Source organism: Sminthopsis crassicaudata, chromosome 5, assembly GCF_048593235.1.
Source record: "Sminthopsis crassicaudata isolate SCR6 chromosome 5, ASM4859323v1, whole genome shotgun sequence".
NCBI classification, from domain to species: Eukaryota; Metazoa; Chordata; class Mammalia; order Dasyuromorphia; family Dasyuridae; genus Sminthopsis; species Sminthopsis crassicaudata.
Window position 1 is genome coordinate 150,453,658 of NC_133621.1, and position 22,970 is coordinate 150,476,627.

Sequence of the window (22,970 nt, forward strand, 5' to 3'; positions counted from 1 at the left end):
GTTCAATACCATAGCTATCAACAACCAGAGAATTGTTTCATAGAGCTAGAAAAATAGAGTTCTGTTTTGCACAGCTAAAATTCATCTGGAAGAACAAGTCATAGAAAAATTAATGGGGGAAAAATATGAAGGAAGGTGGCCTTAGCAGCTCCAGGTTTTAAACTGTGTTACAAAGCAATAATCACCAAAACAAATCTGGTAGTGGGTAATAAGTAGAGTGATGTAATAGACTAGGTACACAATGCACAGTAGTAAAGTACTCTAGTGATTTATTTTTGAATAAACTCAAAAGATTTAAGCTTTGGGGGTTAGAATTCAACATTGACAAAAACTTCTGGGAAAACTGGAAAACAGTTTGGAAGAAATGAGGCATTGACTAACCTCACACTGAATACCAAGATAAGATGAAAATGATTAATTGATTTAGACATAGAGAGTTAAATAAATAAATAAATAAATAAATAAATAAATAAATAAATAAATAAATAAATAAATAAATAAATAAATAAATAAGGGAAACAGATCTATGGATAAGGGAAGAGTTTATGACCAAACAAGACATTGATAAGATCAAAGGAAATAAAATGAGTAACTTTGATTAGTGGAATTAAAAAGCCTTTAAAAAAGTAAATCTAATCTTGAATTAGAAGGAAAATAAGAAGTTGAAAGTAGGAGAAATTTAAAGGAGATTACACCTTTAAAAAGAACTTACTGCAAATTTTCTGATAAAGCTTTTCTCAAATTTATAGAAAACAGGACCACATTTTTAAAAATAACCATTTCACAGTTGACAAATGATCAAAGGATATGAACCAGGAGTTTTTAGCAGAAGCAATAAAAACTATCAAGTCACAAAAAACAAAAACAAAAACAAAAAAACTAACAAAAAAACACCAACTGCTGATCAAAGAAATGTAAATTAAAATATGTGAGATACCACCTTACATCTTTTAGATTAGTTAAACTAACAAAAAAAAAATGGCAAATGTTTAAGAGGATGTGGAAAAGTTGTGATACTAATATACTGTTGGTAGATTTGTGAACTAGTCCAATTATTCTGGAGAACGATTTGGAACTATGCCCAAACAACTATCGAACTGATAATCTTTGACCCAGGTGCTACTAGTAGGTCTATATGCCAAAGAAATCAAAGAAAATGATCTATCTGTATAAAATAACAAATATGTTTATATTTAGTTGTGCAAAATATATTTCTGCATTGTGATGGCAGAGAATTAGAAATCAAGGGTGCTTTCCCCTGAGTTGGAGAATGGCTGAGCACAAATGTAGTGTGATGGAAGCTGATCTATTAGAAATAATGAAATGAATAGTTTCAGAAAAACCTGGGAAGATTCATATGAACTCATACCAAGTAAAGTGAGTGTCAAAATACTGAAGAAAGTGAAAAAAAAAGTATTGTAAGAATGATCAACTGTGAAAAACTTAATCGTCCAAGATAAGATCATGGTTTTGATCCACGTCATTTCCAAAAGACCCATGCTGAAGAAATGTCATATCTATCTCCAGAGAGAAAACTGATGAACTCAAACCACAGATTAAAGTTTGCTTTTTGTAACTTGCTTACTTTTTCTTTTCTTCTGTAACATGTCTTTTCTTCTGTAATGTCGTTAATAATAGAAATATGTAAATTCTATTCATGTTTTACATGACTTCACATAAAGTTTGCTTTTTGTAACTTGCTTACTTTTTCTTTTCTTCTGTAACATGTCTTTTCTTCTGTAATATCGTTAATAATAGAAATATGTAAATTCTATTCATGTTTTACATGACTTCACATATCAATATCATATCACATTACATCATAAATCAGTATCAAATAACTAGCCTTCTCCAGTGGGTTGGTACAGGAGGGATGGAGAGAAGTTGAAAGTAAAAAAAATTCTGGAAATAAATGTATAAAAATTTACATGTATTTAGGAAATATGTAATAAAATAAAATATATTAAACAAAAAAAATTAGATACCATTAGGTATTAACTACCAGAAAAGTGAATATTTTTTAGAATTCATATTTTAACCTAATAAGACCATGGTTTTCAAAACTAGCCTAAGTACTTAATTCAACTTTTTTTTCTACATTTTTATATCTATCATAATTAAGTCAATAATAAGTATATTAAGTCAACTACCAAGAGGGTGAACTTCTGGGAACAGAGGGACAACCAAGTTGTCTTAAGGAAGGACAAATCATTCTGCTTTCTAAAAATAGAGTACGGCTTTGTGGTTTATCAGTATTCGAACCAACATGAATGTCTGCTATATTTGCGGCCTCAGTCATATAAGGAGACCTAGTCTTATCTCTTCCCCATTAAAAAAAAAAAAAAAAAAAAAAAAAGTTAAATGTCTTGTCATATCTCTATAAGTTTACATTCTTGATGTTTCCGATAATACATTGGAGTCCTGGTTTCTGTAGTTACTGTGATATATATTCAAAGAAGTCCTTAATGATATGTCACATTAATATTATTGCTATGGGAAAGTATATTCACAAAAGTCTTCTAGTCAGCACCCCTCAATAGTTCTTGAGTAATATATAGGAAATGGCATACATTTTCAATTAAATACAATAACTATATCTTTTCCTATTGAAGTAGTTAAAACCAGAAGAGGAAAAATGTTTTAAAAAATGTGAATTTTGAGAATTTTATAGGAAAACATACTTATGGAGACTGGAAAGGACATTTTGAATGAACTCTTGGTATTCATAAACACTGATTTCCTTTTCTATTCCTATTCTATTAGATAGATAAAAGTATTTCATCACTCTCATAGATAAAAGTATTTCATTACTAGAACAATTTTAAAATTAATCATTCATGATTAGAATCTTTTTTTACTCACAAATAAAATGAAGGAAATATATAGAGAGAAATAGGGAAGAGATTTTGCCAAGGTAATTGTATTACAAGAGACACAAAGAGAATATGTTAAGTGTGTGTGTGTGTGTGTGTGTGTGTGTGTGAGAGAGAGAGAGAGAGAGAGAGAGAGAGAGAGAGACAGACAGACAGACAGACAGACACACAGAGATTGTGTGTGTATGTTCCTGAGGTAGTGAAATCTGATGATCATATGTAATCATCATATTGAAATATTATGAAAAAAGCTTAATGTCATGGATGTCCCTAAGTGGGAAGCAATGGGTGGTGGCAGAGGAGAGATGGTGCAAGTTATGGGGAGCTGCCTGATTTGACAGTGGTTCCTCAACTGAAATAACTTCAGATTTATGTTCAAGTGGAGTATGATGAGGACAGAGAAGCCAGAATACTACTAGCTGTTTGAGTGACTAAAAGTGTGTATGTATGTGTGAATAGGTGGATAGCATGCCAGACCTAGAGTCAGGAACACTCATTTTCCTGAATAAAATCCAGCCTTTTGACACTTCCTAGCTATGTGGGCCTGAGCAAGTCATTTCACCATGTTTGTCTCAGGTCCTTATCAATAAAATGAGCTGAAGAAGGAAATAGCAAACAACTTTTGCCAAGAAGAATTGCGTACAACTGAAAAACTAAGACTAACAAGGTTCTAGACAATTTAATATATCTTTGACTTGTGGAAATGACTAATTACAATTGCATGTTGTGGAAAAATTATTTGAGTTAATTTTATTTTGATTTACCTCATCCTTACTTTCTGAATTTTTTTTTTCCTATAAAGCTACAGTGATTTGGTAATCTAATGATCCTATGAGAATGTTTTATGGTACTGATTCTTTTGTTAAAGCTTGCCTCTTCCCCTAGATTTATAGAACCTCTCATAAAGGGGTCTAATGTATTAGACTATATTTCTTGCTCAACAAATTATTAATTAACATTGCTTTCTTTTTTATATTAAAATATATGTTAAATCCAACATATTTATACAGTTATCTTGCTGCACAAGAAAAATAAGATCTAGAATGAAAGAAAAAATTAAAAAAAAAACCTAAGAAGAAAAACAAAAATGCAAGCAAACAATAACAGAAAGAGTAAAAATGTTATGTTGTGGTCTACACTCAGTTCCCATAGTCCTCTCTCTGGGTGTAGATGACTCTTTTCATTACTGAACAATTGGAACTGATTTGAATCATCTCATTGTTGAAGATAGCCACACCAATCAGAATCGATCATAGTATAGTCTTCTTATTGTTGTGTATAATCATCTCCTGGTTCTGCTCATTTCACTCAGCATCAATTCATGTGAGTCTCTCCAGGCCTCTCAGAAATCATCCCGTTGGCTATTTCTTACAGAATAATAATATTCCATAACATTCATATACCATCATTTATTCAGCCATTTTTCAACTGATGGGCATCTATTCAGTTTCCAGTTTCTTGCCACTACAAAAAGGGCTGCTACAAACATTTTGGCACATGTGAGCCAAAGGAGTTCCCTCCTTTAAGATCTCTTTGGAATATAATCCCAGTACTAACGCTGATGGATCCAAAGGTATGATTAGTTTGATAACTTTTTGAGCATAGTTCCAAATTGCTCACAGTTTTGTTCACAGTTCTACCAACAATGTATCAGTGTCCCAGTTTTCGCACATCCCCTCCAACATTTATCATTATCTTTTCTTGTCTTCTTAGCCAATCTGAGAGGAGTGTAGTGGTATCTCAGAGTTGACTTAATTTGCATTCCTCTGATCAATAGTAATTTGGAGCACCTTTTCATATGACTAGAAATAGTTTCAATTTCATCTGAAAATTGTTCGGTCATGTCCTTTGTCCATTAAGCAATTGCAGAATGGCTTGATTTCTTACAAATTTGAGTCAGTTCTCTATATATTTTAGAAATGAAGCCTTCATCAGAACCTTTGAATGTAAAAAAAAAAATGTTTTCCCAGTTTATTGCTTCCCTTCTAATCTTATCTGTATTAATTTTCTTTGTACAAAAACTTTTGAACTTAATATAATCATATAATATATAATCTAATAATACAGTCAATAATGGTCTCTAGTTCTTTTTTTGGTCACAAATTACTTACTCTTCCACAGGTCTGAGAGGTAATTACCCCATAGTCTTCCCATTTATAATATCATTCTTTATGTCTAAATCATGAACCCATTTTGATCTTCTCTTGGTATATGGTGTTAGGTTTGGGTCAATGCCTCGTTTCTACCATAATATTAACATTGCTTTCTAAGAAGAAAGAGAGTAGTCCTGGAAGAAGAGCCCCCCCCCCCCCAACACAGGTCTAGTTTAAAATTGTACCTCAGCTAGGAGCTTCAATGAACAATTCCAAACATTGTCCTTTTATAACTCTTGCCTCAGCTTTCCTAAAAATGTACTTATACTTAAGATTGTGGTTAATGCAACTCTGACTTACTTTGTAGTTTAATTTTTCAAACCACTGTTTTCTATTTCTATCATAACTGCCTTGCTACCCCTCCACTGATGCTACATCGTGGTATCATCTTCTCTGTAACGGAGTACATGTGGAGCTTTCCATTTACAGATTCAATCAGTATGTTTCAAATTCAGAAATATTTCTTGACCAAATTAGCTTGGGCATTTTATTTATTTATTTTTTAAATTCTCAACTTAAATACATAATAAAGCAAGCATTTCTATCTATAAAAGACCAGAAAAAGATCAAAGACAAAATTGCAAATTGATGCTTTTGCTTTGAAATGGAGCCAACATGTAATTTTAAAGGTGTTCTTCTCATCCAAATTTCCTTCTGGTTTTTCTTCTGTTTTCTTTGGTATTAAAAAAAAATGTTTCAGTGATCCTCTTTGAGGGGGGACAGGTAGTCCTCTTATGATACTTTCTCTCTCTACAATTTTTCACCTCATCTGAAAAAAAAAAGTATGTTATTAATAGATAAGCAGTCCAGACAAACAAATTGACATGTAGACCAGGTTTCATTCTGTCTCTTGAGTCTATCACTTTTCTTTCAGGAGGAAGAATGTGTGCTTCATCTTTAGCATTCTGAAATTATTGTTGATTATTATTATATATTTTTTCATTTTTATTTATTTTTTATTTTATAATTATGACTTTTTTTGACAGTACATATGCATGGGTAATATTTTACAACATTATCCCTTGTACTCACTTCTGTTCTGATTTTTCCCTTCCCTCTCTCCACCCCTTTCCCTAGGTGGCAGGCAGACTCATACATGTTAAATATGTTATATATATCCTAGATACAACATATGTGTGCAGAACCAAATTTCTTGTTGCACAGGAAGAATGGGATTCAGAAGGTAAAAATAACCTGGAAAGAAAAACAAAAATGCAAAGTTTACACTCATTTCCAAGTGTTCCTTCTCTGGGTGTAGCTGATTGTAGCTGATTCTGTCCATCATTGATCAATTGGAACTGAATTAAATCTTCTCTTTGTCAAAAATATCCACTTCCATCAGAATATGTTGTCATACAATATTATTGTTGAAGTGTATAATGATCTGGTTCTGCTCATTTCACTCAGCATCAGTTCATGGAAGTCTCTCCAAGCCTGTCTGTATTCATCCTGCTGGTGTTTCTTACAGAACAGATTATTATTATAGTGATCCTAAATCTTAAGTTTTTGTTTTGGAAATCTCTTTGTGCCTCCTAGATTAGTTCAAAAGCCACTCACAGGCTCAGTGCAAATACGGACTGATACAGAAGCTTTGAAGTGCTGCATTCCAGTCTTTTCTCCTTCCCATAGGTAGTCTAATGACTCTAAAAAAGCAAGAGTCGTCATATTCTTGCTATGCTTATTTGTACAGACCCAGTTGCTTAAGCATACTGTTACCTCAGAATTCCAGAGCTCAAGCAATCCACCAGCTTCTCCTTTCCTAATAGCATTGATTACAGGCATGTAGTACCACACCCAGCTGTAAATCTTTCACAGTGGTTTTCTTTGCAATCTTACTGAATAAATTGTTTAGGCCCTACTCATATTGCTATGCATTAGTCCATGCAAGTAATTTTTATTTTCTTAGTTTCTCCATTTACTTCATCATTGCGATATGATGCAATAATACTACATTACATTCATATGTAATAATTTGTTCAACCATTTCTGATCTGATAGGCACCCCCCTTGGTTTCCTGTTTGTTTGTTTTTTTGTTTTGTTTTGTTTTGTTTTGTTTTTGACTGGCTCATAAGTGGTAGTAGTCATAGTAGGGATGCTAAGACAAAAACGTGTAATTTAATGACTTTGGCATCATAATTCAAAATTACTTTCTAGAATTGTAAGACTAATTCACTTCTCTATCTATAATATATTATTGTTTGAGTAATATTTATTTTAAGCTTCCATAATGGATGGAAGCGACTGGCCTTGAAATCCTAGAAGACTGGGATTCAAGTCCTGAGTCTGACACATCAGGGTTATGTGATCATGAGCAAATCCCTTACAGCTTCGTGCCCCTGGAAACTCTCTTTAATTATTTCTTATAGACTTGTAGCAGATCTGCTTGGCAAAGTTAGGAGTGGGGAATATGAAGTCGTCCTACTCTGCCTATTCCATGAGTGTTTAGGCTTTTTCTTAGTTCCATCCTTTAGTTGTAGCTATAATGTGTAATACAGTTATTCACATTTGTGTCCTAGGGGAAAAGTTTTAACATATCTAGTCTTGGCTAAAAGATGTATCATAATTAAGGACCAATCTTATTCTAAGTAAACTTTTAAAATATGATTTAACTATTAACAACACTTTAGTTTCATTTTATAGTATCATTAATCATATACATTATGAAGTATTTATGCCATGCCATTGTCATTTTTCTCTGTGGATTTGGGAAAAGTGTAGGAAACTTTGTTTTTCAAAAGATCTTCTCTTCTTATTACCTTAAAGGACTTGATTTTTTAAAAAGTTATCCTTAGGTATTCTCAGCAACTTAGATTCTTAGAGTTTTCCAAAACACTGAGAAGTTAGATCATTTGCCAGAGTCATAAAACCAGTATGTATGAGAGGTGGAATTTAAACTGAACTCTTTCTGTTTCATAGGCTAACCCTATCCAAGATATCACACTGAAAATAATTGAAGATTATGTGGACTTTTTTTTTTTTAAGAAGACAGTGAATATAAATGATCTTAATTATTTGTAGGTAGCTGAATTTAAGAAGATACCCTGAAAACAATGTAGAACATAAGCAGTATGTCTGTGTATTATTTCTTTAAAACTAAATAGAATCTGGGAAAGAAAGAAATTTGGGGTCTGCAAATTAAATTCATTTTATTGAGTTTGAAGTGAGTTATCTTCCCTTTTCCTCTGGCAAAGCTATAAGAAAAAGTCTTTTAAAATAAAAAGGTTTACTTGAGTTAACTTTGAACCATTTATTTCCTTTCTTCACATAGCCAAACTAAAGAAGGTATGAATTAGTCCAATAGGGAATTTAACAAAAAGGAAAGCTATACAAAAATGTTTGAATCTTTTCATTATAATGTTATGATATCTATTCCTTAGTGAATCATTAATTTTCATTCTTTAAAAAAGTAATGGATGAGGGAAGCTGGGAATATTAAAAGGTTCCATAATAAAATATTCGTAATATGAATGTATTATTGAAAAGCTTCTTAAAATGTAATATGTGTATGTGGGTGCATATACATATATATGCGTGTATATATTCAAGTTTATATGTGTGTTTATGAGTTAGTAAAAAAAGAAAAGAAAAAAGATGAGTGTGCTACACAATGTACCTATAAATAGAATAGTAGCTTAATTACATTACATTTTAATCTGCTTTGTGTTTTAATTTTGAACTCAGATTTGAGTTTCTCACCTGAAATAGGAAAATTGAGAGAGAAAAAGATATTTCCACAAATAGATTTCGTTGATATTTGACTAATGGGTAATTCTACCACATTAAACTGCTTGTAATCTCAGGAAGCAACAAGGTCAGTCATGTGTATGTATCCTTGAAATAAAAAAATATCTTGGAAAATCATTCACTTTATGATCTTAGAGTATTTTTCCTATCTTTTCCCTACATTGCCAAAAGTTGAAACTTTAACAATTTGGGTTTAATCCAAATTTTATTTTTATTGTCTGTTTTTACTATGAAATGTATCTAGAAAATGAAGTTTTAGAACTTTGCTGATTACATTTGGAAGACTGCTATTTCAAGATCAAAATAAGACCAGTCAATAAGATTGATTAAAAGATATTTTGAAAGAGATTCCAAGTAGTAATGCCTCTATTTATCCATTCCATATAAAGATAAATATATTTCATCAAATAACATAATAATTAAATTAGAGGAAAACAAAACAAATTGTAATGCTATTGGACCATAAAGTGTATGTAGACATTCAACCTATTTGACAAGTCAAGTAAATTGGTCAATGTCACATATCACCTTTATAAGTAAACAGCAAATTAAACTTGGAAGAAAATTTCTTGAATGATTCTGTGAAAATACTTTTTGAACATAGATATTTAAAGTAATTCTTTTTACCTGCTCAGTGGTGTACATGACTTTCAAAGTTTAGAGGTTTGTGTGTTCTCTTTCAGAAGATGCATCTACTCCATAATAGTGGATATGGCAGGATTTGAAGTGTTCACAGATTTATGGGATTATTTCCACAGTGGCTCACTAATATTTGATATGCATTCTTGTATATTTTAATGAGGCATCAGTGCTAGCCAGAAAATCTGTGAAATGTTTGGGAAACTCAAGAAGCATTATTGTTATGTGTGCCTCTTGATAAAAGCTGACCATGATGGATGACTATAGTTATTTACCCCATAAATGCTGAAAAATAGTTTTCTTTACTAAGCTGTAAAGACTGAGATTGTGATTTTCACAGTGCCAAATACTCTATTGTTGATTAATAAGTAATGGTGTGTTTATCTTGGAACTGTGTTCATTGACACAAACTCTAGAAAGCTGAGGCTATAAATGTGATTGTGGTGGATCCAGTTCTTGTTTTGTGTTTTCTTTTCTTTTTTTTTTTTTTTTTTTTCCTGCTTCATGGAGAGTAGACGTTGAATGTAATTTCTTAAAATATTGAATGACAACTCATGTTTATTTTTTTCTTCAGGCATTCACATCAACGGTAAATTATTTGCAATTATATATCTGGAATACCATGAATAATTAAATCCCCAGTTAAGCCCAAACTCAATTTTAGCACATAGCTAAAACTTCCCTCCCCCCTCATTTTGTCAAATGTTTCACACCATTATCTTTTTTCTGAGTATAGTTTTCTCTTCACTTTTTAACAGAATGGCAAAAAAGGAGCCCTGTGTGTGCAACTCTATGAGCTACAAACTAGATAATTAAATGTTTAACTATCAAGAGAGTTAGTAATAAAGACCAGAGATCTGTTTTTGTACCATACTTCCTTCTTTATACAAGTTCAACCTTCTACCTTCAGGGTTCGAGGGATTGTAATTATGATTTTGATATTATAGAGTCATTCTAAAGTATGTTTTTTTTATTAAACTACTCTCAATCTTCATGGACTTTATATAAAAAATTCTATCTGCATCCAGAAAAAGAACCAAGGAAACTGAATGTAAATTAACTCATGCCATGTTCACTCTTTTTCTGATTTTTTTTTTTAATCTCTCCCATGGTTTTTCCCTTTTGCTCTAATTTTTCTTTACCAACATGATTCACAAAGCAATATATGTTAAAAATAAATAAAAAGTACTCTAAATGTTGGGATATATAATTGCAAAATAATATTTTGTATGAAACAAATTAGCATCCTAGAATAGCAGAGAAATACCCCCATTTCTTTATCTACACATTTTAGATAGTCCTAATTAATAGGAAATTAAAATCTGCTCTTGCTCTAGTATTTTATTCTCTCCTCCTCCCTGAGTACCGCAATATATTTTTACAAATATAAATACAAATAAGATAGTAATGTGGCTTCTCTGATATGAGGAACTCCCAGATGTGGAAACTCATTCTACTAAAATAGGTCATAACCCTCTTCTGCAATTTGTAGTTTCTTAGAGCATTCAGAGTTGTCACAGATCACATAATATGTGTCCCTGGTTTGGAGGTTTGCCTTCTATTCACTATGTTGCCTCTCAGTTACAAATAATATACTAAAAATAACTGCCTTAGAAATAGCATTTTGAGAGATGTTGATAAGGATAACTTAAAATTACATCATTTTTAAAGGAAAGACTTTCTTCTTTCCTTTAAAATGGTATGTTATATTAGAGCTTTCTCAAAAATAAAAGCATTTTTTGAAATTAAAAAAAAAAAGCCAACTTAAGTTTTGTAATAAAAGCTGTTGTACAAAGAGCCTTTGTAATTGTGTCTCTTCATTTTTAGGAGCTGGTGAATCAGGGAAAAGTACAATTGTAAAACAAATGAAGTAAGTGGAATTAAGAATCATTGTGAGATTCCTATTTGGAATATGCCTTTTTGGTAAAAGAAATAAATTATTGTTCTTTCTCTTAGAATTATCCATGAAGCTGGTTATTCAGAAGAAGAATGTAAACAATATAAAGCAGTTGTTTACAGCAACACCATTCAGTCAATTATTGCTATTATTAGGGCAATGGGAAGATTAAAGATAGACTTTGGAGATTCTGCTAGAGCGGTAAGTATCATTGGGCAATCACATTTGATAACACCCTACTAGATTTAAAAATAATTTTTCTTATATGTTTTGTTTTTCTTAAAAAACATAACCATGTTGTCTTATCTATGGGAAATCTTACCTGATTTTCTCCAACTGTGCCTTCTCTCTTAAATTACCTTTCATATTTAATTACTTTGTATTTATTCTGTATCTACTTAGGTAAAATAAAAATTAAAGTTACTTGTGTATAAGTGTTGTTTGATTCATTGTATTTGTGCCCCCACCATCTAATAAGCCTGATATATTGATCATTTTATGTTGAAAGGACAAATTGCATAGTGGTAATATCTCATAGTAAATTTTAATAAAACTATCTAATGTTGATTTTAAGCAGGCAAGGTCCTTGTTAACAAGGTCTTCCTTTTCTCAGTCTCTACAAGGTATCTTCTTTTGGATTTGATCTAGATCTGTGATTTCATCTATATAGACAATTCTTACTGAGGAAAGCCATTTTGCCATTTGTAAATCAACAAGTATCCTTGAATTTATAATCTTAGGTCGCATGGGCTACAGAGTTTTAGGCCTCAGTATCACATAACCAGAATTTATAATAGGTACTTAATAATAAATGCACATTGACTGTCTCATCTACTTGGAGCCTTGATCCTGCTAATGTAGAGTTTAGCTCTCTATCCATTATGGACAGTGTTCTGGGAGCTTGTTTAAGGAAGAAAAAGTACAAAACTAAAATATTTTGTAATGAATTCATATATAAAATGAATCTTCTTTCAAATAATTCTCCCACATATTTTCAATATGAGTGTAGATAGAACTGCAAAAAAATAATAATAATTAAGAAAGGAAAGGTTCTTGGGAAAATTGATGTAACACACAAATCATTTTTCTGGAGCAAAATCTTTATGAATTCCCTATAAAATTCAGACATATAGTGACAGATGTTATATTTTGTCAAAAAAAAATTCCTCAAAAAATCAAGACTAGAGTCTAAAATTTAGTGCATATGTGTAGTTACATATTCTAGTTACATAGTGTATTTTTACATAATATATTTTGTCAAAATTCATATGTTTGTATGTATCTGTATATATCTGAAGCTAAATTCCTAATTAATCCTTTGAATGTGTACCATGAGAAAATCAATCTCTATTTTGATTGATTAAGAATCAGTCATCATCAGAGGTGTACCTCCAGTGGTAGTAAACTGTGTAAAAGATAGACAAGGGGATATTTATAATGAAATATTTCTTAAAAACCATGACATTAGAAACTTGAAAATGATGGGATAATTATTCTCTGCTATAATTTTATCTCGCCAATGGCAAACTTGATAACTTTTTTCAGTGAAAATGTTCTACCTATATAATGACACTACTCTAGAGGCCACCAAGATTCCTTCCAGTTTTAGATCTATGGTTGTAATTATATTTTCAACCTTTTCAGATCACCTTAAGTATTAAATCAATGTAGGAAGGTTCAGGATTTGTTTGGGTGGAGCATACAGAATATAATGGGCACAATAATAAAAAGAAGGTAGTTAAAGTAAGTCCTAGAAAGAACATAATAGATTTATTGGTTTAAAATCAGAAGAAATTAGAGTCCATTTAGTCTATCCTCATCATGGCAGAGATGAGGAAATGGGTCACAGAGCTGTTAAGTAATTTCACTCAAAATCATATTCAAACTAAGAAGCAGGATTAGACCCAGTGCCTATGATTTCCATGCTGCTTATCTCCTGGTTTTATGTGTCATGTGACATTAACAATTGGAATTGTTAAACAGATTTCTGTTTTTTATCTTCCAAGGTTTTTTTTTTTTTTTTTTTTTTTTTTTTTTTTTTTATCTTGACATGTTCATGGGTAGTGCATATTAGTTTTTACTTACATGGACATTACACTAGTTTAGGATTTTTATGACCTCACATGTAGACTCTCATTTCTCTACTTCTCTCATTTTTTCTAGGTTTATTTTTTTTTCATTGTAATATTCTCTATTCTTTTCTCAATTCTTCCTACCAGATTTTGAAATGTTATTCTGCAGGCACTTTTTTTCTTCATGTTAAACTTTAAAAAGAACTTAATCCATCACCTATCATAATAAATTGAAATTTTTACCTTTGTAAAACTTAGTTTAGTTGAATGTGTCTTAATAATAGCTAACTATGTGATATATTATAAATATCACATAATTATATATACAATATAATTTGTAATTTTATATAATATGAAATAATATAACATTTACTATGTACCTGGCATTATTCTTAGTGTTTTATAATTATTATCTCATTTGTTCCTCACATAAGAAATAAATGATATTTTATCCCCATTTTACAGATGGGGAAACTGAAACAAGCATAGTTAAGTGATTTTGTTGAGTCACATAGCTAGTACATATATGAGGCTGGATTTAAACTGGTTCTTCCCAACTCCAAGCCCAGAATTGTATTCAGGTGCCACCTAGTTAACTCAATTTTTTGGTGTGATTTCTTTAGTATAGAGAAACTCTCAGATGAGATTCTACCAATGTAGATGGTCAATTGCTCTAATTTTCTTAGAGCAATAGTGTTAAACTCAAGTAGAAAGAGAATACACAACTAAAATATTTCTGGTTTTCCATATTGACTTAGAAAAACACATTATCTATGTTGTATAGAACTCTGATTTATTTTGTTAAATATTTCCTAATTTACTTCTGGTTCTCACTGTATTTCAGGCAGAATAGTTAGCTTTCTGTTTGGCACCTGTCTTAGATCATTGCCTTGAGCAACAAGAAGATGAATAGATTGCCTGTGGATATGCAATGTGGATTGCCAGGATTTAGAACCTGGTTTTATAACTTTGAGGACAGCTGTCCTGTCTCCTAAACCACACTGTTTTTACCAATTAGATTTGTCACTATTTTGGGCAAAACTGATTTAATTGAGCATGTACCCTGTCTACTTTTCATTTATTTCTCTTTTTAGAAATATTCTCTGCATTTTTGCATACTTTTTTGTAAATTTCTATTACATGGTAAACATATTGAATATAAGGTCCTGTTGACTTGTTTGGAAACTCTTCTCTAGTTCTCCCCACTTGTTTTCAGTGCCAATGCTTATTAAAATGTGTGTCTATATAGACACACACACACACACACACACACACAATAACTGATTTAAATGTTATGTCTGAAAGTGCATATTCATTTGGATTCTAGTGTCTTACAGATGATTATATGGTTAGTAATCTGTTGCTATTTGGATGATTTTATATCATTTAGGGGAATTGGTTGCTTTTGTCAAAGAAAGAGGACAAATGTTATTAATAAATATAGTGAAAATTGTTTTGAGTTCCCCTTCTATTTATGAAATACTCCTTTAGTTTTACATGCTATATTATAGTCCACAAGTTTTAGCACCCCAATATTGAGAAAATAATAATAAACAATTATAAATGAAGCACAGTTCTTTCCCATACAATCTCACCTTACACCTTAACTTTGAGCCTTTAAAATAAATTGGGGAGTTTTATATGAATAAGTTTTGGATAGAAACAAATAATTTCTTTTTACTTCAATTTTGCTAATGATTACAGAAATGTGAACTTTTAAGGAATTTTTAAATTTGGGGTTTATTAAGGATGTATTACTTATGGTGGCTGATTGCATGCATTCTTCTTGAGATTTCCTCAAAAAAAAATTAAATGAGACATATGCTTATGTGTGATTCCATCTGGAAGACTTGATTATTTTTCACATTTTTTTCACATCTGAAAAAATGGTGAGCTTTATATATTGCCAAGAAAAAAGGCTCTATTTTCTTTCAACTAATATGTTTCACTATACAACTCTATTAAAAAACTCTTTTCTTTTCTCTATTTTCACCACAGGTTTGTGGGTTTTTTTTTTTTTTTTGGGGGGGTAAACAATCATATTTTTCCATTTTGCTTAAAAAATACAGAATATAGACTAAAGTGAATAACTATGAGGATTTTGGATTTTAAGTTCTTAGGGAAGCTAAGAAATAAATTTTTGAAGGTGGCCAAAGTATTTATTCCTTTATTAAACATATTACGTGTAAATGAGGAAGTAAAATAAATAATCAATTAAAAATTATCTCAACTGCATAATTATAGTCAAATCCATTCAAGACAGAAATATGATGCTATAATCATGCCTTTTTCATTTTCAAGCAATAATTTTTTTAACTAAAGTTAATAAATGGCCAAGAATCTGGTACTGACTTTTAAAAAATCACAATATAATTTAGTCTGTATTGTGGTCTACTTATATCTCACATGGCATGTTGCTGACTTTTCTGAAAGATGCTCAGAGTAGACAGTACATTCTGGCAGATGCTAGCTATTTGGAAGAACATCAGATAGGTCTTGCCCTAGAAATAATCTAGTTAAGCCCTGGAAGATTTTTTTGCTCTACTGGCCATGTGGTGATAAATTGTTTTGCCATAGCAGTTTTTGAAGACTACCTATTAAATACAGACAGTATAATTAATATTAAACTAGGTATAAAGTCAAATGTATTTGAAGTATTAAATTAGGAAAAATTACCTTAAATGTTTGGAAAATACTTTTTAATATTATATTTTAAACACTGACTACATAAAATGCAGGCTGTTTTAAGAGATGATAAAATATATTAAAAATATATTAAACATTCTGTATTCTGGAAATGTTTATATAATTGCCATAAACGTTCACTATTAAGAGATAAAATGGGGGGCAGAGCCAAGATAGTGGAGAGGAGACATGTCCTTTTCTGAATTCTCTCAATATCCCTCAAATTAACAGCAAATTAAACATCTGGACTGGTTTTGGAGTGACAGAACTCACAAATATTTGGAGTGTAACAAATTTCCAGCAGAAGATAATTTGAAAGATCTTCAGAAAAGATCTGTTTCAATCAGGCATGGAGGGAGATAGGTCAAGTGCAGTCAGCCACTCAGAAAACTGAGTGCAGGCAGTGCAGAGACATCTACAGCAGGGTTGGCTATTCTGTCCTGATTGCAAGCCAATAATAGATCAGCAGACTAGCTCTAATACATCCAACACAAATACTAAAGGAAAATAGTGAGCCCCTGAACCCCATAATATCATAACCTGGCCATGCTCACCCAGCACCAGGAGTTAGTAAGCACTGACCCAGCACAGCCACTATCAGTGTAGAGAAAGCTTGGACAATCTCCCCTTTGTCCTAAAAGCAGAACTCATCCTTTAAAAAAAATAGCAAAAAATAAAAAAAAACTCTTGAGAATAGATAGTTTTTATGGAGAAAGAAAACATATTTCAAACCTGAGGAAACTGAAAGAAGATCATCTCCACATGAAGCCCCAAAAGGTGATATGAATTGGTCCCCATCTCACAAGGCTCTCTTGGAAGAATTAAAAAAGAATCTTAAAAAAGAGTTAAAAGAAAAAGGGGGAAAGGAAAGAACTTTGCAAGAGGGTTTGGAAAGGAAACAGAAATTATGTGAAGAAAACTCCTTACAAAATAGATTTAGTGAAAAGGAAAAAGCATATAACTTCTTACAAATAGATTTGACAAATGAAAAAAGAAAACAACTCCTTGTAAAACAGAATTTGTGAAATGGGAAAAAAATCCATAGAACAAAACAACTCATTTAACAATTCAATTGGGGTTTAAAAAGATAAGTGAAGAAAATAATTCATTAAAAATTAGAACTGGACAAAAGGAAATGAATGACTCAATGAGACATCAAGAATCAGTCAAGCAAAACCAAAAAAAAGGAAAAAAATTGAAGAAAATTTAAAATGCCTTATTAAAAAAAAAAACAACTAAATTGGGAAATAGATGCAGGAGAGATACTCTAAGGAATATTGGACTTCCTGGAAACCATGATGAAAAAAATGCCTAGACATTATCTTTCAGGAAATCATCAAAGAAAACTGCCCTAATGTCCTAGAATCCAAATGTAAGATAATCATTGAAAGAATTCATCAATTGCCTTCTAAAAGAGATCCCAAAATTAAAACTCCAAGGAATATAGTAGCTAAGATTTGGGATTATTGGACCAAGGAAATAATACTGCAAGCAACCTGAAGGAAATGATTCAAATATTGAGAGGCCCAATCAAGATTACCAGTACCTAGCAGTTTCCACCTTAAAGGATCAAAGGGCCTGGAATCTGATATCCCCAAAGGCAAAGGAACTTGGATTGCAGCCAAGAATCACCTATCCAGCTAAATTGAGCATTATCTTTCAGGGAAGAAGATGGACATTCATTGATAGTGTGAATTTAATTTATTTTTGATGAAAAGACCAGAGCTGAACAAAAAATTTGATCTCCAAATATAGAATTTAAGAGAAGCATAAGAAGGTAAAAAATTAAAGAACTCATGAGAACAATATATTATTGGTATGCTTAGAGAATGTGGGTATACTTTGATTTTATTATGATAATATGAAAAAGAAGCTAGAAGTAGAAAGTATATTATACTGGAAAAAGAGGAAAACGGAGGTAAAATGAAGGAAATTACATCTCATGAAGTGGCAAAGAAGACCTATTATAATTGAGTGAAAGAAGGAAAGGGGGAATGAACATTGTGTGAATCTTACTCTCCTCAGATTTCATTCAAAGAATATTAGACACGTTGGTTTCAGAAAAAAAAAAAAAGAAAGAAAAAAACTTTTCTTACCTTCTAGGAAAGTGGGAGGGGAAAGGGAAAAAGAAAAATGGGAGACTAATAGAAGGGAAAAAAGGGTAGGGGCTTTAAAGGGAGTGGGCATTTTGAGGAAAGTGGTGGACAAAAGTAAAATACTGGGGAGAAGGGGAAGGGGGAAGAAAAGAGAAAAGTATAACTTGGGATAAATAAGATGGGGATGGATACAGAATTAGTCATTTTTAGTTATGAATGTGAATGGGATAAAGGGAAGCAGATAGCAAACTGAATTAAAAGCTAAAATCCTACAAAATGTTGTTAGCAGAAACACATTTAAAACAGAGTGATGCATATAGAATAAAGGTAGAAGGCTAGAGCAGAATCTATTAGTCTTCATCTAAAGAAAAAAAAAGCAAGGATAGCTATACTGATTTCAGATCAAGCAATAGCAAAAATAGATCTAATTAAAAGAGAAAAGGAATGAAACTGTATCTTGCTAAGGGGTACCATAGATAATGAAGTAATATCAACAATAAACATATATGTACCAAGTGGTATAGCATCCAAATTTCTAGAAGAAAAGTTGAGAGCTGCAAGAAGAAATAGGCAACAAAACTCTACTAGTGGAGCATCTCAACTTTGTGCTCTCAGAACTAGATAAATCGAACTACAAAATAAAGAAGTTAAGTTTCACTTCAAAATAACTGTTATAGTGCCCCACATAAATCAGATAATTTGATTCAGAATGTCTTCATAAAAAGATGCTGCAGTAAGTACATGGGTTAGCTGTGCTAGTATGGATCAGTCTCACATTTCTCTAAGCTCTAATTTCCTTATCAGTTTTTTTTAAATGTTATTCTAAACATTACCTCAAAAAGTTTTTTGGGGGGGTTGGTAGAAAGTTCTTTGACAAAGAACTCTTGATTAGAGTTCTAGTTCTATCTCTTACTACCTAGGAGACACCTTGGACAAATTATTTTTCTCTGGACCTTACTTTCTCTATCTGTAAAATAAATGTGTGTAAAGAGATAAATTCCAATCTTCTTTTTTACTTCTAACATTTTTTCTTAATGTAAATACATAATAATGTGTAGGAAGAGCACATTTGCCACTCTTTTTTAAATTTTGTTTTTTTAGAAAAGAATGAATTTGGTATTTTTGTTTTATAACAGCTTTTTTCCTCCCTTTATCTTTTACATTTGTTTAGGATGATGCCCGGCAACTTTTTGTTCTTGCTGGAGCTGCTGAAGAAGGTTTTATGACAGCAGAACTTGCAGGTGTTATCAAAAGATTGTGGAAAGATAGTGGTGTACAAGCCTGTTTCAACAGGTCCCGGGAGTATCAACTTAATGATTCTGCAGCATAGTAAGTAATTTTAAATTCAGAATTAAAATATCATTAATAATTCTAAAAAGTCTCCTTGTAATTAAATGTTATGTTATTGTAAGATGCATTGCTACACAATTCTAAATATTTCAGTGTCTTTGATGTTTTATTTTGTATGTTTCAGTATGTCATTGTTATTTCCTTTCTGTTCAGAAATGCCTGAAGACATGAATGTATGTGTTTTTAATAAAAATATATATGAGGGGAATGTTTTAAAGATACATTTCCAAGAAAAAAACAAATATGGTCTTCAATGCCAGTAGTCACATATATATGTGAAAATCTTACAAGTCTTGCTGGAGCCAGAGAAATTAAGGTATACTTGGATTATTACTGTACTATTGTTCTAGATCAAGGGTTCTTAACCAAGGAGTTTGGAAATATTTTTCTGATGTTCCTGCAATTTAAATTGAGGGAGGGTTATTTTTTTAAAGTAACCCCTAAGTGAAATTTAGCATTTCCTCATTTATGAATTGAAAAATGAACATCTTGATGAAAAGAATTTGATTAAATTATCAAAAATGTCCATTATACAAAATGAATGAAGAAACTGTTTTCTAGCCTAATATTGAGAAACCATGCTCTAACAAAGTGTACCTGAAGGAGATATTTCTTTCAAAGGTTCCAGGCTCTCAATTGGGAGATTAATTGCTCTTAAGTTTCCTCACAAGACAGTAGCTTATCTAAAAATGGTCTTGAGTATATCACATGTTGCAGTAGACTACTTTAGAGAAAATAGAAGGTCTTTAAATGGTCATTTAATGAACAACCTCCTCAACTTATGCCTGTTAATGCAATCAGTTATGAAACCTTACCTGCCTTCTAAATTTTGCCCCAGAGGTTGTTGATAGTTTAAAAAATTCTAAAGAAAGTGTCTAGTATTAATTTAATCTGTTTTTGTTCTTTAATATTGCAAAGGGGGAAAAAAAAGATATATATATACTCTATGTTTGCTAAACTTTCCAAAATGTTTTCATTTTCTTGTTGGCATTGTTGACATTTTTGGAGTTCAAATGACTCAATTCAATGAGAAATAGCTTGTGATAGATTATATGACTCTTGAGATATGTGAATGGTGAAGTCTTCCTTCCTTAATTCCACACAGTGTCATTTCAGAACATCTTTAGTAATTATCATCTATCGTATTCTTTACTTATAATATACTCAATGTTTGTGTCCTCTTGATGAGGTCTAGAATTGGAATACCTATGGAATTAAGGTTTAATTGAGGTCTAGTGGCAGATTTGGGGTATAGGGAGTCAAATAGAGCTCCCCTGAAACCCCTTTGGATTCGGGCATAAGGATACGGAATTAAATGAGGTCTAGTGGCGGTACAAGAGTCCCCTGAATTTACAGATTTGAAAACCTAGATTGATAAAAGAGAAACCTCTTTATAAACCTTTATTATAGGGTTTGGAAGTAAAGTTAAAGTCTAGTTAGTAAAGTTGAAGAGGGCTCTGGAAACAGTGTTCCAGTGAGCAGAGATCCTTGGTGCCAAGTGTAAGGCTGCCATGTTTGGGACCTCTGCCAAGAGAGGACTGCAGTTTGACTCTTTTCATATGGGGCTTTGGCTACAAGCTGAAAGGGGGCTTGTAGGTGGAGTCCCAGATTGGCTCTTGGCTGGGTTTCAGCCAGGGTTAGAATATGAATTGAATTCAGTGGGTTTCCAGACTGAGCCATCCCCACCCAGATAACAAAGATGAAACTGTTTGTGCTTGGGGTGGAGTCCCTTCACTGAGGCAGAGTTGAAGGAGGTTTTCTCCTTTAAGGATTTTTCAGAGTTTTGGAATTTCCTTTTCACTCTCAATTTTAATTGTTAGCATTTTTATGGACAGGAATTTTATTTTATACAGCTTTTTTATATCTGTAGCTAATACAGTATCTTTCTTATAATCAATGCTTTATAAATGTTAATCATGATGACCGGTCCTTTTTTCATGCTTTTCTTTATGTCATTATTGCATTGTTTATAGTGAATAGTCAGTGATTCACTAAATCTCTCTCAATAATCTTCATTTTTTCCCAACTAACTCTCAATAAAATAATTACAATATATTGTAGAGAAGTAGAGAAATATAGTTTAAATGAAATTCTCTATGCATATTGACTTTATTTTTTTTATTTATTAGAACAACTGAAATTTGAAAAGACCCATACTTGAATTTTACAAGATAATGGTTTTAGTGATTGTATAACAGTCACTTTCTCATATTCCCCTTATAGATACTTTCCATAACTTTTAAGCACTTTTTGGTAAAATTCTTAAGATTCACTCCTTTCTTCTTCTTTTCATACCATGAAAAATAAAAATAATACTATATTATGATAGAAATGTCATTGAAAAGTTGAGGCCTAAACATAATTTTATAAATTCTAAAGAATTAGAGCAGCTCTTTAGTTGAATAAATTTAAGGGATGTTTTCTTTGTACTTTATAAACTTGTGATTTCTTACAACTGTTTTCTCATAGCAAGATGCACAAATTTACAAAACAAATTTTGTCTTTTTTAAACGCTTACAACATACAAGAGGGTTCTTTTAAATATTTTAACAATATTATCTTTTTTTCTAAAAGGGATTTAACATTGCATTCCTTTCTCTCATATATAGAAGCATATTGCATAATATAGTATGTTCCTCCCTATTGAGTTTTTTTTTTTCTTTCCTGTAATTTCATGGTTATAAGGAGGTACTAGAGAAGAAATCTTGTCCATCAATGTAGATGGACAACTAGCTCTCCAATTTGTAGTTTTAGATTATTTGAGCCACTGAGAGGTTTGAATAATTTACTCAGGGTCAGATAGTCAACATATTAAACACAAGATTTGAACCTAGGCTCCCCCAACTCCAAGAGCAGCCCTTTATCCACCTAACTACACTACCTAATAACTTTAAAGAATTATTACTTTTTTCTTGCCAAAATTTGTTTGAATGGTTCTTTACTACTTATGTCCCCATTAAGATTTAAGTACGTGTGCATAAAAGTTATTACACTGTGTATCGATATTAATGGGTAAGAACTATCTGGAACAACTCTATTTTATAAATCTTTTGATTGATCAATTCCTGTCTTTGTTTGCCGCTATCAGATTAATCATCCAAAACAATTCTTTTATCAATTATGTTTTTCATCATGTGGTAGTCAACACATCATTTAGCTTAAATTAAAACACCAGTGTTTAGATCATGGTTTTAATACTAACTGAGCTTACAAGAGCTGCTAACAATCTTTCTAAGACAGCATGCAATTCTTTTTATCTAGAATGCTTTCCCCATCCTTTATATGCAAGGGGCAGTTCTATTCTCACCTCCTTTACTTATTCTTTCTGGACTAATTAGCCTTACATTTCCATATAGCATTCAGACCTTATTGAGCACTTATTGTGTGTACCATATATTTTGCTAGTATCTATATTGTCTGGACTAGCTTCCTGGAGGACCTCGGGATCAGCCAGAGTCAG

General features: G+C 31.6%; 1 protein-coding gene across 1 annotated transcript in view; it reads left to right on the top strand.

Moving 5' to 3' along the window:
* Positions 1 to 22,970, top strand: part of GNAI1 (G protein subunit alpha i1) — a 101,070-nt gene that overhangs the window by 53,249 nt on the left and 24,851 nt on the right. Inside the window, exons 2-4 of the mRNA XM_074268484.1 lie at positions 11,238 to 11,280; positions 11,367 to 11,508; positions 19,332 to 19,489. Coding sequence (XP_074124585.1) covers positions 11,238 to 11,280; positions 11,367 to 11,508; positions 19,332 to 19,489 — 343 coding nt within the window. The remainder of the gene's footprint in view (positions 1 to 11,237; positions 11,281 to 11,366; positions 11,509 to 19,331; positions 19,490 to 22,970) is intronic.